At 42.2% G+C, this 15,355-nt stretch overlaps 1 protein-coding gene across 3 annotated transcripts in view; it reads right to left on the minus strand.

Moving 5' to 3' along the window:
* Window positions 1-1,320: 1,320 nt before the first annotated feature.
* DopEcR (G-protein coupled receptor DopEcR) overlaps window positions 1,321-15,355 on the minus strand; it is a 267,336-nt gene continuing 253,301 nt past the window's right edge. For all 3 annotated transcript variants that reach the window (XM_084609488.1, XM_084609489.1, XM_084609491.1), the window contains exon 3: window positions 1,321-12,816. In XM_084609488.1, coding sequence (XP_084465614.1) covers window positions 12,234-12,816 — 583 coding nt within the window. In that variant the 3' untranslated portion in view covers window positions 1,321-12,233. The remainder of the gene's footprint in view (window positions 12,817-15,355) is intronic.

Here is a 15,355-nt window from a genome sequence, read left to right on the forward strand (position 1 = left end):
CACAACACCCATTTCATGAATTGCTCACCTTTCATTTAGCCTCTATTCGGTGGTAGCACTCTTCTTCCAATATACCAGCTATTATTCTTTTAGAGCTCCGATAAAGTCATGCCTGCGCGAAACTTGCCTCCATAGCCATACAATGCTTACGCATTAGGAGAGCTTCCAGCAAGAAGGGCAGAAAGACGAAGGAACAGAATAACAAATGACGTTAAACATACCTGCCACGCCTGACATTATCTAAAAAAAAAAAAGATTGAAGGAGGAACCAAAGTAGGAGGCGATAAGACGAACACATGTTTGGAAAAACACGTACAGTTGATACTATTACAGAAGATGGGATAGAGCATACACGTGCTGTGAATGAACTGTACAATTAGCGCTATATGGGATTGTTTTCCCTACTAGTTATTGCACAGAGAGAATATAATTAGGCGATTCTAATCTTCCTTTCGAGATATTTATTGCGGTTGCCACCTGTGCTAAAAAATTTATGGATTAGATATGCCTCCATATATTTTATGTACCCTAATGATTTAAAGCCTGACTGGAGAATAAATATATTAATTTCATGAAACCTAATGTCTTTCTGATTAAAATTCTTTTAAACTGCTTTCGTGAGCATTTTGCCTGTGTATGCCCAATGACCATTTAGCCGTATGTTTATAATTTACCCTGCCTCTCCGATATATTGTTCATGACAGAATGAGCATTCTAGAGGGTATACATAACATTTTACGATGATACGTTTCTTATCAACGCGACTAGTAACACGGTCTCGCCTACGACCTGCGATTTTGGGTACTTTTAAGGTCTGTATTCTTGTCATCAGGAGTCGAATAAGAAATTTATCACCTGCCAATATTAATCTGCGTTCTGAAAGAGAAAAATCGGTACATGGACATCCTAAAAATTATGGCACTGCTGCAAGAGAGTGCAGGGAAGGAAAATTCCAAGTCAGGTTCTCCAAATTATTTTGTTCATTCACTGTTAAATACATTATATCTATATTATTTCATTCCAGAATTTGGTGAGAGAAACAGCTAACCCAGCTTGCCACGATTGTGGAATACGTTTGCTAAACAAAATTTTTTACATGAGTCTCCACTTGGCTATTTCTCAACACAAAACGAGAGCGCCAAAAAAGATTGAAGCTTCAGCCATTGTGAAGGATAGGTAAAAATACCCGAAGGGAATTAATATAAAAGTGCGGTGTTAAGGAGACGTCATTTATCGCACGTGTTTTATACCTGAACATGTATATTATAAAATCCTGCTTAAAATCTCGAAACGGTAGTATTAGATAACACAGGCTGCACACTAAGCCGTTTCTATTTCAAGTCTGAAGACGCTGGGGCCGAAGAGCTTTGCGGTGAAACAAAAAAGCCAGAGTCATGACCAGGGAATCGTTTATTTTTTCACACTCAACTTGACACCATTTTCAGGGTCGACATTGGGTAAACGGTCACACATGATTGACAGCGAGAGCAGTTTAATAGACATGGAAGTTAAACGCGAAGAAACACTTTTTTTTTTTGTGACATTCAACGGCACACACCACCAAGCTGAAATTTTTTTTTATATGTGATAGAGAGGATATAGACATTTCTTCGTGATGAATGTCTCTTTTCCTCAGTGCAAGAGAAACCTCGGAACACCAAAGAGAACCCGTGCTGACGAGCATAGAATAAAAGCGCGCTGAAGTATGACCACAGTCAGTGTGAAAGGTAGAAGATACGCGGGCATTACAGGAAAAACGAGAAGTGCATTTTTTGTGCTTGCTGTGGTACACAGTGGCATTCTCTCAATTATATGTCGAATAATTAAAAACATTGAATAGTTTTGTCGATTGGTACGAAATATGTCAGCACTGTGTACAACACGTGCGCCCTTTGAGTCAATTATTACTGAAATGCACACAGTGCATCTAGTTCACTGTAATAAGTGCCATAACCGTTGATGTATTACTTCGGTCATACACCGTCTCCTTAGAGTTTTGCGCCAAAAGAACAGGTGCTGTTTCGATGGACAAGGAAAACCCTCGATAAGAAGGGTGTCGTCGCGTCCCAGCGCACAACTTTCCACAAGGCTATGACGCACTATGTTTTCGGGCGTTAAGCAATGTCACACTTCGTGTTGACCGCAAACTTTAGGTTTTTTCACTACCGCGAGGGATTGTTGAGAAAGCTGATTTGAACCCAAATCAGAGGTTTTTAAAAGTCGGTGCCATAGGTTCACCAAAATGAAGGCGCGCAGCGCCTGAGCCAAAACTAGACCGATATGCCCTCACAGCCCAAGTGCTGGTTGTATAGAGGAAGTGAGGCTCTCACGTTATATAAAGAGAAAGGTAATACAATTTTCGCTACATTCCTAAGAAACTAGAATGAAGGTGCAGAAAAACTCGTTTTAAGATGAATAAGAAATGTTCCGTTACAACATTAGCGAATTATCCTGAGTGCGAACAACTTGTGAATTATTTAATTGTGACTACGCAATTAGGAGAGTTTTGTGCGGACACAGAGCAATGGGCTTTTCTTTGGTGCCTGCTTCAAATAGGGCATAACTACAAGATATTTTCTGACCATGCCAGCCATTGGTTTTCTGAGACAGATAAAAAAATGCGATTCCTGACAGTTGCCGGGTATTGGGCGTGCGAAATTGCTTACAGCCCGCTAAGCTACTGATTATTTTGAACTTTCGCTTGCGTGCACTCTTTCTGTTCTACGGACTTAAAATGGGGATAAATGCGCATTTTCTACTAAAACTGCCGCAGGAAAAGTGCAGGTTTACTTGTTCACTTTACCTGAATTGCCAGTGATTCCTTCTCTAGCGAGCAAGAGTGCATATTGGGCAGCGCACTACAGGGCTCCTCATATGTGCGCGTAATTGTCTAAATGGCTGATGTCAAGCTGATTCAAAACAGAGTGTAAATCTTGAGCTATGCATGCCTCTACAAACTTTGTCATGTTATAAGATGATACCCCTGTCATTTATTCAGTGTGAATAAAACACTTGCACCCACTTCGCTTCCCTACAGCGACCCTGGAATGCTTCCGCCATTTTCCTTCCTTATGCAATACGCGAATAGAAGTCGATAGTCTGATCGGCCCGCTTCAATACCATTCAAACATCCTGTTCAGTGCACCCTTTTGCATAGTGCCAGGCGCCTCAGAACTATTCAAATCCCCATTTGCCGCACTTCGCTTATCTTCAAGATTTCCACATAGGTCGTGATGATATCTGAACACCAAACCACTCAGCTTTCCCCAATGATTCTACTAGAGCAATCAATTATCTGCTTCACTTGAAAACCATACTCTGCTTAAACTTATATTTGTGGAAATTATTTCTGCCATACTGCTGATCATCACTTCCTATACCTTAACAAATGGAAGTTATGCAGGGATCGATACAACTGCGATATCACTAAGCAAGTCACGATTTTCGAATTTTTACTACTTCAGATTATGGTTTTTTACATACCAGATTGAACTTGACCATTTCTGTAGGCCATTTGTTTGAGTTATTTTTTATGTGATTTCTTGAACTTTCAAATTACGCCAAGGATGTGTGCGCACTGTTCGTCCCTGAAATCACGCCCACCATAATGAAATGATTGACACATATACGTCTTCTTGCCTTTTTTTTTCGCTGATGGAACATCATTCCTTCTCAATACAGTCTAAACTTTTTCTTTTGCCTCCGGTTCTGAACACTTTCTCTACTGCGCTCATAGGATAAATTAAGGGTATGCAGCATTACAACCTGTTCGTTCTCTACGTAAATATTTAAGCTCATTGTGAACAACGTTGCTATAGAAAACATCCCTAGGTAATCTAGAAAACTAAAGCGCGTATTCGAGATTCGTTTGAACACTGAGCATTATACCTAACAATACTCTATAGACCCCGCACTAGAGTGGACGGAAAATGGCGGACAGATGACGTTTGCAGCGATAAGATCGCGAAAGTCAGAGAATTTTTTTTTTCCTTCCACCTGCCCTCCTTGCTGGAAAAAAAAAACGAGGTCGTAAACTACCCCCCGCCAACAAACCGAGCAATCCCCGCAGCCTTAATATACCGAAGAGCGTGAAACGTGCGCCCTACTTCGACATGATTTCGGCAGGGTCAAAGTAAATAACGCAGTCGTTTGACAAGACTTGCTAGGGCATTTGTCGCACAACTGTTTTATGTCTAATTAGAGTAGGCCCCTTTGATTTATGCCTAAATGGCAGGAGACAGCAAGCTGCAAAAGTGAAAAACGTTGTCAGAAAATTACGGAGTTCTTCCAAAAAAAGTGAGACATAGTGTTTACCATATTAAAAATCATGCCTTCAGAAAGTAAAAACAGGAAAAAGAGGACCGAAAATTGAAGAAATGCACAGATCTTGCGGCAGCTATGTGCCACCTATGAAAAAGTTTATTATTTCTGTATTTTGTGCGCTTCAAGCCCCAACAGAAGAACAAGAAATTATAAAACGTTGTGTAGAGACTGATCCGTAAAAAAAGGTATGGTTGTCTCTGCAACCAGAGTGAACTTCGATATATCTACCCAAGTGACTTAGCTCGCTGATTTCTCCAAGTTACTGGCTTGTTTTCGGTGGCAATAATCTACAACCAGAGAGTGAAGCCAGCCAAACGCAGAATTCAAACACGCTCAGAGAAAACACGCACGGCTTTCATACATAACCCCTTTAAAATAAAGCACGCATGCTTATTATATGCATGCACGCGTGATGTAGAGCCAATGCGCACATGCCCCGAGGTCAGCATAAGTTTGTGAGTGAACGTGTATTTGATCTTCGATATTTCGCGTAGCTGGCAACGTCATTTGGCGTACTTTGAACACGGCTCTGCGCTTAAAGATTGCTGCCTCTAAGTGAGAAAGAGAAGCTACCAGCGGCTACTGCTCGTCCGATTCTTTTCCGGGCCTCTGTCCGGGTGATTTCCACACAAAAATAGAGCATTCCTAGAGAGACGGTGAAATGGAGAGACATAGGGCACGCTTGACTGGGTCGACAGCTAGATATGTGTAATTGAGTATAGCACTGAGCAGGCCACAAGCAACAGTGGGCGCTTTATAGCAGAGCCCCGCGTCGACGCTTGCAAACCGCCACGCTGTACCATACCACATAATCCCTACCCTCTTCACTTGTTGCAGTGAGCGCTCGCATCCAGATTAGTCAGCATATCCGCAACATTTGGGGGGAACACGTAATATTGCCCAGCTTCCTTAGAACGAGGAGGGCCACCTTTTATGTTCTAGAACTGAGTGTCTTCGTTGTAAAACGGGAAAAAAGATTTAAGAAAATCAATTTTATGCTCTGTCTGCAAAAATGAACACGCACTATGGTGAGAGTTGCTCATGCATTTCCTGCACCATTTTTCAAAGTTGCAGCGATATGCTTTTTCATTTGCCTTTGTGCATTAAACCTCAGTAGGGGAATTTTTTCTCAGGGGATTTTATACAAACAAAAAAAAAACCCTATCTGACATCTAGTTTGAAAGCGACCGAATTTCTAACAAGGTAAGTCAATTTGATCAGAGGAAGCTGGCACTCTGACCTCATTTAGAAGGCTAATCGTCGGCGCCTATATCCTTGCGAAGTATGTCCCCACGTACCAGGATATTTTTCTCTGGCTAATTCTAACAGCAGCACAGCTGAAGGAAGCTGCAGATGACAGGGCTTGCCAAATTCACTCATATACTTTGCGCGGCCTTCTTTGGCCGGATAACTATGTATGCGTCCCTTCAGCCACCGTTCATGGGTAAACAGCTTCTCTGGAACCAACGCGACAGCTTGCGCAGCGCCAGAGAAATGCGAGGTATCCACAACATCAATATCGACGGCACATTGAGATCAAAACCGTTGAGAAAGTGAAGAAGCCTTGCCGATCTGAAAGGTTACCTTCCTAAAATGCTCTGCAGCATACAAAGCAAATATGGTAATGCATACGGTGAAGGACAAACAAGTTTGGCTATGCAAACAAACAAGTCATTTTTTCACTATCAAGTGCTTACATTTCAGAAAGGTAAGGTTGGTGAAAGTCCAAGTTTGAGTTTTGAAAGCAGGTGGTGCTACGGGCAAAGGATAACACTTTGCATCAAATATTTTCGTGTCTTGTTTTGACGTCATACGGTTGAGATAGGCTGCAGGAGGGCATACTTTTTCAAGGGCAGGTTACTCTCGCAATTTTTCTGTATGTGTTATTCTCGTGAATGGAGGGAGGGAAGAAATAACCGCCTCTGATCAGTCTAAATGGTTTTGCGCACGACAGGAGATACAGAAGGACCTTAGTGAATCTTTTCTTTTGTTGACAGACTGAAACGAATTTGATGAAGAAAGATAAAGTTTAACTATTGGCCTGCGTTAATTCCTCTTTCACACATCTCCAGGCGATTGGTTTTTCAAGTGGAGACAAAGAAAACTTAAGCTGCTGTTAAATAGTTACACGCTGATTCAAAATCACTGAAAAAGATGCCGCAAGTTTCGACTTCTCTGTGAGGCAGTCATTTGCGTTCTATGGATCTGCATTGGCAAGGCTTCTTCATTAATATTAAGTGTTAGTGGCGCGATATCAACGTAACAGCAAAGAAAGAACACGCCAGTTGTGTCACCGACATGCGATGGCGACCTGGCATTTCTGCGTCAGCGATCGCTTGTGTATCACATAGTTCTTCTCAACTCCTACTTCTGAAGCTGTGTTCTGTACTTTTTGTACACACATCTATGGCTATCTACAGGTGTCACAACCGGAGAAGTCAACATTGTACAGATATAAAGTTACAAGAAAAGACACTAGACGATTGTGACTGTCGCGAGCGCCTTAACAATGAAAGTCCTTTGCTCTTACAATCCAGCTGTGGTAAACATCACGCGCACAGCAATGTCCCTCTTGGATAAGAGCCATTCGAGAGAAAAAAAACATACAGATTTCTTCAACACTGGAAATATGCGGCCACATATTTTTCTTGCGATCCCATATTTACACGAAACACCTCCTTTTTACAAATCCGGGAACAAGCACACACTTTCTTTTCCTCGCTGCTCGTTGTATACATGTCTTTCGCACAAGCAAACAATTTTTCAGGACATTTAGCACTACTGACACTGGTCGCCGGAGGATCTGGCTTACGAGGGCAGATTCACGGCGACGGGGAAATTCGACCCATGAATTCATGCGCACATTCAATGAGAAGTAGATTTCATCGATGTGACGGAAAAACCCACTCTCTCTTTGTTTCACATTTGGGCGACTGCACCACTTCCCGACAAGAGGCCGATTCTTGCCGAGGCCTCAGGTGCTTGCGCCTTCAGCCACAGCGAACACTGCAAGTTGCTGTAGGCGATATCGTGTCCAAATATCCAGCCCGCAGCAAGCTTTACACTCATCTAGAAGGACGGAAGCATAAAACAAAAAGAAATGAAAGGAGCACATTCCTTTACACGCCAGTTCGGGGCTATAGCAGTGACTGAAGAATGTTAAGTGCTGAGCCACTTGTGACGTCCTCCACGGCCACTAAAAATTTTGCCCTTCTTTAGCACTATTGTGTTCGTTCACCCAGTGGTTTTGATTCGAGCGCGGCAAAAATTCAGAGTTCAGTATAATCATGAAAAGATGCATCGGCAGATTCACAACTTACAGTGAAGTCCACAGTCGACCGATCAATGTGAATAACGGCGTTTACAAGTGTCATGCAGTCATCAGCACAAGTGTGTCATAGAACCATTTTCTCATGGTTCCTAATTTTGTCAAATAATGTAGAGCAAACACACATTCATCAGTTCACACGAAAGGTACACGACTGAGTTCCATAACAATTTATACAATCACTTTTTGCTTCACAATTGCTCAGGTGCTTCTACCTCCTAGCCATCCGTGATCATGGTGGACTAGAATGCAATTCATTAGTGGAAGTAAAGGAGTAACAATAAATTCGTGTTCACTGCGGTGCATTTACGTTGCCTTATCCAGTAATAAATGCAACGAAGTCGCAGACCAGCAGATCCCCAATTGCATGCCAGAATACGAGCACGAGAGACACCCGGCAGAAATGCTCGCTGTCCTGCTAATTTTGGCTTGAAAAAACTTATTGGCTACATATATACCGCAACTAGCCCAGGAACAAGTTTCAAACGTGACATCTGAATATAACTTGTAGCTATTGTTTGGTTCTGTCATATACTCGCCGAATTTAGTGGGCAATGAAAGTTGCCTTGCGGCCTAAAACCATTCTTCACTTACGTGGAATGAAATATACAGGCTTTATCAAAAGTTTACAGCCCAGAGGGTTTGCTTTTATGCCGTATAATATGACTTCTGTAATAATCGTGGAAGTCCTAGCCATTGGAGAGGGTAGGACGAAAAATCGTCTTGCCTTCAGCAAGTATGGAAACCTGGGAATGCGTTACGAGCCACATAGTATAGCTCAGAAGTACAACTCCTGGGCTGTAAATTTTTGATAAAGGCTGTACATTTCAGTCTTCTAGGACACCTTTTTAAGGCTTTTGAAAAACACAACCACTCCGATTGCTATAGCGTGAGCGAGTCTTCTTATTTATTTCCTTCATGTCACGTACCTTTAGGTGAACAGTTTTCAGAAAGCATAAAAATGGTCGTAGTAAATCTTACGTGTGCTTTGAAATGTCAGTGCACATTAACCTATCCTGGCGGACTGACATAATTTCGAACCATTAGCTATGGCGCTTTTCATAGCCGACGTGCACCTTCAGGAATATAAACAATGTATATGATGCCATGTCCTACGGCGTAAGATGTGCGAGTCGGCCTTGCAGTGTAGGTGCCTGCATGTCTAGAGCACGCATTTGTTGATCAAAAACAAAATAGTTCATGTTCGTGGTATTCTATCTGAATAATATGGTTGGCATTTTCCAACATTCAGAAATCGCCCTAGAATCACACAGGTGGTAGTGGAGAAGATAAGTGACCATAGCAACTATTTTTGCTGTAGATCACACCTCCCTGGCTATATCTTGTCAACAAGATTTGTTTGGCTTAAAACAATAAAACAAATGTGGCCATTTATCACTTTTCTGTTTGTCAGCATGCCGGTGCTAAGGTTCCGGCGAATATGTGATTGCACTACTAGAGAGTCATTCCTGTGGCATTTATCGGTCCCGAGCAATGTAAAGAGACCAGCACAAATGTATCTGGAAAAGTTAGCTAGCCATGCTACCACAAACGTTGTTTCGAAGACAAATAACACAGCTGTTATTTTGGCACAATCTGAAGCATCCGATGCTTGTGAACTTCGACTATTGTAATGAGCAGTGCGTCTGTTTTGCTGTGCTTTTTCCCTCCGTGAAGTCCGTGCTTGGAGTCATTATGCTACTCATTTTTCACTCATCCTTGAGAAGAGAGCACTTGTCTTCTGCGGCATCCATTTTCTCATGGACAAAATAGGCAGTATAATAATCTTTTTCATAATAATCTTTAGCCACCAAATGATGATATTCGCGTCCGTAGAAAACTTTTGTGCACTGCAATCTGCACTGCTTTATGAAACCCTATGCTGAGAAAATTCAGTGAATTCGTGATATTTTTTAACAGGCGTTTTACTGTGGCAAGCTTCATTCACGTGACTTGCTTTATGACATTGGCACTTGAATTCAGATAGTGCTCCTTCTAACAGCGTGCTAGGGCACATTTACAACAGGTCATATAATGATGTCCGCATAGCAGTTGTATCCATGTGATTACGTTGATTTTCGAACCTTCTTTACTATATCTAAAGACAGGAACTAACTAGCCTAAACTTAAATGCGCATTGATCATTTTATTTGCACGAGGTTCAGCGTATTATAAATGCCTATAGTTGATAAGTAAACTTGTCATACAAAAGAGCACCTCCCATTTAAAATAATAATCGTATTAGTAGTAATAAATAACAACAGATGAAATCGTAGCTTAGCCGACTAACACAACGTTCTTCACATGTTAAATAAAATCAACCCTGAGATCTGAAATGGCACGGCAAAATGCAGCTGTGGGTTGAAAAGATTAAAAAAAAATTTAGGGTAGCGCGTGCTCTCATTAAAAAAGCATGGTTGATATTTTGCAAATACTAAAAGGCCAAACTTCAATAGGTGATAAGACTTGCGCCCGTGATAGTTAAAGGGTCATCACACTAATTTCAAATATGCAATGTTTATTGCATCTTACTCCTGATATGCTAGCAACTAGACCACAAAGTTTCACCGCCGTATCGGAGCTGCAAATACTTTTTAAACCTAATATCTGCGTTTCTTCGAGAATAGCTCGCTGATCTGATAACCGGCGTAGCCGGTGACGACATAAACCGAGGCCGCGTCGTCTGCTGCATGTTCTGTGCATGAGAAGCGCGTCAACCGCTGTTACACAAAGCCGCGGCAAGGCGATCTGGCGGATCAAACCGCAGTCATGTTGATAAGCGCGGTTACTGCCAACTGAGGTTTCTAATATCTGTTAGCGCTTTTAATCCGGAAAATAGCGACCTTTATGGGCGGGAATCAGGTGCACGTCGGCGCCCGAGTACGAAAAGCGCACGAGCTGACCCGCTCGACCCACGTACATATTGTACACTGACACACGTCCCAGAAGCAACACATAAAATGCGCAGTGTATAGAGTGTCATCCAACGATGCTACAATACAATCTTTGAGTATCACCCGGCAGCGCAGAAGCAGGCTGCGGCGTGCTATATCGAGGCACCAACATGCAGATTACACTTATTGTAGAGCACACAAACATGCAGAGTGCACTCGTTGCGAGTCATGTTGGTCTTTGAGCAAGCGCGCACACCATACAGTGCATCGGCAACATATCGTCGCCGGCACAGCAGCAGACGACGCGGTGGCCGGTGTCGGTCTGTGACGTCACCACGCGTTTCAAGATGGTGATCGCTGTCGGTGGAAGGAGCTTCGCGGTCTCAACTTCAGTCATTTATTTCGAAATAAATAATGCGTCTAGAGCGCTCACATTTCGAAAATAAAATAATAAGCTCCAGTATTATCTGCCAGGCTACAAACTCTAATATACTGGATGACCATGTTATGACCCTTTTGACATTACTTCAAGAAGCAGAGATACGAGATCAAAGCAGGTGCGCCAATGTCTTAATACGGCACTATACGCAGCTTTAAATGCCCACAACGTAGGCTTTGTTAGCCAAGCCATGACCATAAAATTATTTAGTAAGTGTCCACACAGATATATCGCAATTTCAACATTTACTTCCATAGCAGTTCATCTGCTGCAGCTTGCTTTCTACCTCTTCTTACAGAAAACCTAGATACTGATTCATTCATTTACGCTTATTACCACGTCCCTGACATTTTTAGAAATACAGATCCAGTGATGTTAGACATGCTTACGTTGGGTGACTCACAGACAGCTCTGTGGAATGCTGAGTAAATTTAAGAAAACAGGAGGATCAATTAACCACCATCTTTAGGTAGCGAAATGAAGGAGCACTAAAGCAGATCACGAAAGACAGAGGAAAGTACATAAAATCACACTTCGTATATTATATTATTTGCGCTGCAAACAATTACTGAATAGGAAATTTTGTTACATGACCCTTATGCTGCTAAGAATCTGTGAGAGCATTCACTACAAATGAATCTTGTTTTTTTTTGCATAACTTAGATTGTGGTAAAACTACGATTTACTACAAGGATAAGTAAATAAATAACGTGTTCTGAAGCTTAGGCAAACCTTTGCACATTAGGAAGTAACGTGGACAATAAAACGCAAAAGGCATATTTCTGTACAGCCTGGAGCCTCCAAAAAGAATGAATGTTGGAACACAGTTTATGACACAGTGCTCTGATCTGATTTAGAGGAGTATAGTTCACATTAGCCATGAACACAATTTTCCGAAATAGTCCGGTAATGTGCTTTAGAAGAGTGTAGATCACTTTAGTCATGAATAGGAGGCCATTAGGAGCAAATCTACAGCGTGAAAATGCCATCAGATGCGCAAACAAAGTATGCTTCTCCGCCTGTCCATTACACAACCATTTTGTCTACGCTTCCGGCGTCTGAGCCCGAGAACAAAACTTAAGGCAGGGCACAATGTAAATGCGAAGGTGGCAAACAAGCCGCCACAATTTAGTAGAAGGGACCACCCTCCAGCCTGGCAGGCCAAACAACACAGAGAGGGCTACTTTTACACTTTTCAAACACCTTGTTGATCCTGAGCGGGAAGGGGCACGGGAACAAAAACGGGCTCCTAGACCACGAGTTGCTGTGGTGTCTTATGCCGACAACACACGGACACGAACAGTAATTGCACACTGAGCCTAAATTTTGGGCTCATAGCGACGTAGATGAGCGGTTTCCACAAGCAGTCCAGGACACCAAGCCAGAGAAGGCCAAAGTGCAGCGCGTGAAACCTGAGTTTGACGCCGCCGACTTTCTCGTAGATCTGCAGGCCTATCCAAGGCATCCACGAGATCCAGAAGAGCACAATGATGACGAAGGACATGATGTGGTCCGGATTGGACAGGTGCTCTCCGATGGCGGTTGCGTACTCTTTCTCCTCCTTGCTGAGGCACTTGCGCATCTTGCGCATTGTGTTGAAGATGAAGTAGTAGGTGTACATGACGGTGAGAACACTTGGCACCAAGACCAAGAGCGCCAGCGTGAGCGTGTAAGGAACGATGCTGGACAGATCGAGCATGCAGATGTAAGCGTCCCGGTAGAAGTGCCCATTAGAGAAACCAAACAGCGGAGGGCAGTACATAAACATGGAGGTCATCCACGTGAACAGCATCCAGCACTGGCACCGGGTCCGGGTCTGGATGGCGTCGTACCTACCCGCAAACGACAAAAAGAAAAGATATATGCCTTAGCATTCCAAGAGTGTGAACCAAGGCAATGTTTACATCGGCAACATTAAGCTCGTAAAGAACAGTCGAACACTGCACCGTCTTTATTAACAAAGTCAATCTGCGTGTCTATACTCATACACTTCTAAAACTAGATTTTAACTAATTCTTACCCCCCACTGCACTTAGGGGCCATCCTTGCGAGAATGAGAGTGGGGGTCTACTTCAGGCAGTTGTTGAACCAGAAAAAACGTATTTCTATGGCCTAAACGTGCGCCGCCGATGCTGTGAATAAGATTTATTGAAACTAAGCAAATCCCGGCTTTCAAACAATGCCATTGTTTCCAATTCCTATTAATTGTGTGAATTGACAACGTCATCAATTTCTCGTTACGATATACCACACCAGTTGCAAGAGATGCCTAATCATATCCTTAATGGCGTCATCAATTTTTAATCACGATATACTATGTAACTTAAAAGTAATTTATTCATATGATTTAATGACGTTATGAATTTCTAGTTGTGACATAATACAGCAATTGTAAGTTATAGTTAGTCACATGACTTCATGATTCAATTTCTATTAGGATATACAACATCACATGAAATTCATACTCTGTCATATTACATAATGATATCAATTTATAGTTACGACATACTAGACAACATGCAAGTCAAACATATTGGATCATCAACTTACGACATACTAAGCCACTTGCATGTCATGCCAGGTCATGTGACTTAATCAGTTCTCAACTTTTAGTTACCACATATTACACAAGATGCATAAAAGAGAACGCAACAAATCTTTGGTTTTCTTTCATGCTCTAGCCATCATCACCTGGCTCCATTAGGAGACCACATCCAAGTCGCACTGTCATGTGTGATAATGATGTTATCAATTTCTTTTGTAAGTCGTCAGTTTTGAAGATCAGGTCATAGTCTGTTATTGGTAGCTCACGCACTCTTAATCTGGTTCAACGTAAGTGTCAAAAAAGTTTAAGGTATAAGTGTAAATTTCACTAATAACAAACTTTTGCAGTTATAAGTGCAGTTGCAGTTATAAGTGTAATTTCCATTTACAAAGAACTTTTTTAAAGTGCATGTGGAGCCAGACTAAGAGTGTAGGATAAGCTCTTCCGGACTTTATTTGAATCGCCCACATGAGGCCAAGTGTTTGTGACCTCACAAAAGAGCTCAGCCAATCAGAGCGACGGCACAAGTGCTAGACGATTTCACTAGGCTCTCACTCACTGGATTAGTGTTTCGCACTAAAACACTTCTAAAAAGGCGCTTCATGCTTGCAACTTACTTGTCAACGTAAAAGCCTAGCATGCCAGAGCTGTTTACTAATTACAAGATTGCCTTCATAAGCAGCACAAAGACGTATATATGCTTGTGTTATTATGCAATGTTGTGCACAATGTAAAAATCTGGCATAGACCATAAACTCTTTGGCACTTTCGAGAGCACGTGCAGCACGCAACACTTTTTTACAGAGTGCGACTGCAATGACACTCTCAAATGCCGGCAAAACAGGCAGTTCGAGCTCAATGGAATCGCATTAATATTGGCAGGCAACTGTCTTCACTCGCAGTCTAGAGTGAGCGCTTACAATTACAGTCAAGGCAAAAACGTTACACGGAGGTTGGAATTTATTGTAATATAGACGTGAAACGACAATAATAAGAGCACGCCCGCAAATATATAAAAAAAGGTTAACATCTTTTGAGACAGAAAAAAGCATAGGATCAATATATCTCTCACAGCTATTTTGTTAGATAGAAAATACATTGGAGCAAGCATTACGGGTGCCAGACCCGATTGCTTTAAGCAGGCCTCCGCGCCGCTAAGGAAAAGGTAGTTCTCATTGTAGGTTGACTTCATGTATATGTAGTGATCTATCAGCTATATGTCTGTGGTATCGTCTATGTGTGTTTTGTTTTTTTTCTAATTATATTTGTCAATATTTGGCAAAAAGTTATGCCAGCTATCTCAACTTTCCATTCTTTCTATCTGTTATAGCATTCAGAAGTATTATTTGCCGGACAATTCATTAGCTCCGGTAACGATGAAAACGACTACAGGTTTTCCCTCTGAATTTAATCCTAGCGCCAGCGGAAATAATCTGAGCGCCGACTCGTATAATCTAAGCCCCGCGTAATTTAATTCAAGTGCCAAGCAAATAATCATACCGCCAGCATATTTAATCCAAGCGCCAGCTCGAATAATGCCAGCGCCAACCAATTTAATCCGAGTGCCAAAGAAATTAATACAAGCGCCAGCGGATTTTATCCAGGTGCCAACCAAGCGGGTACGTTATGTTGGCAGTCCCGGACAGTCCCGGATTACTTGCCGACTGGCATTCGATTTTCTTCAGGCATCCCCGAAGCTCTGCCCACAGTCTTTGGGCACAGCGAAGAAGCAGCCCTTGGACCAGCGCCCATATTAGGGCGAAAGCCTTATGGCTCACACTCTGGGTTCGTATTGTCGGCGTTCGTAAAACTATAGCTATCAATGA

Source organism: Amblyomma maculatum, chromosome 7 (genome assembly GCF_055883805.1).
Source record: "Amblyomma maculatum isolate TAMU_Amacu chromosome 7, ASM5588380v1, whole genome shotgun sequence".
In the NCBI taxonomy this organism is placed as follows: domain Eukaryota; kingdom Metazoa; phylum Arthropoda; class Arachnida; order Ixodida; family Ixodidae; genus Amblyomma; species Amblyomma maculatum.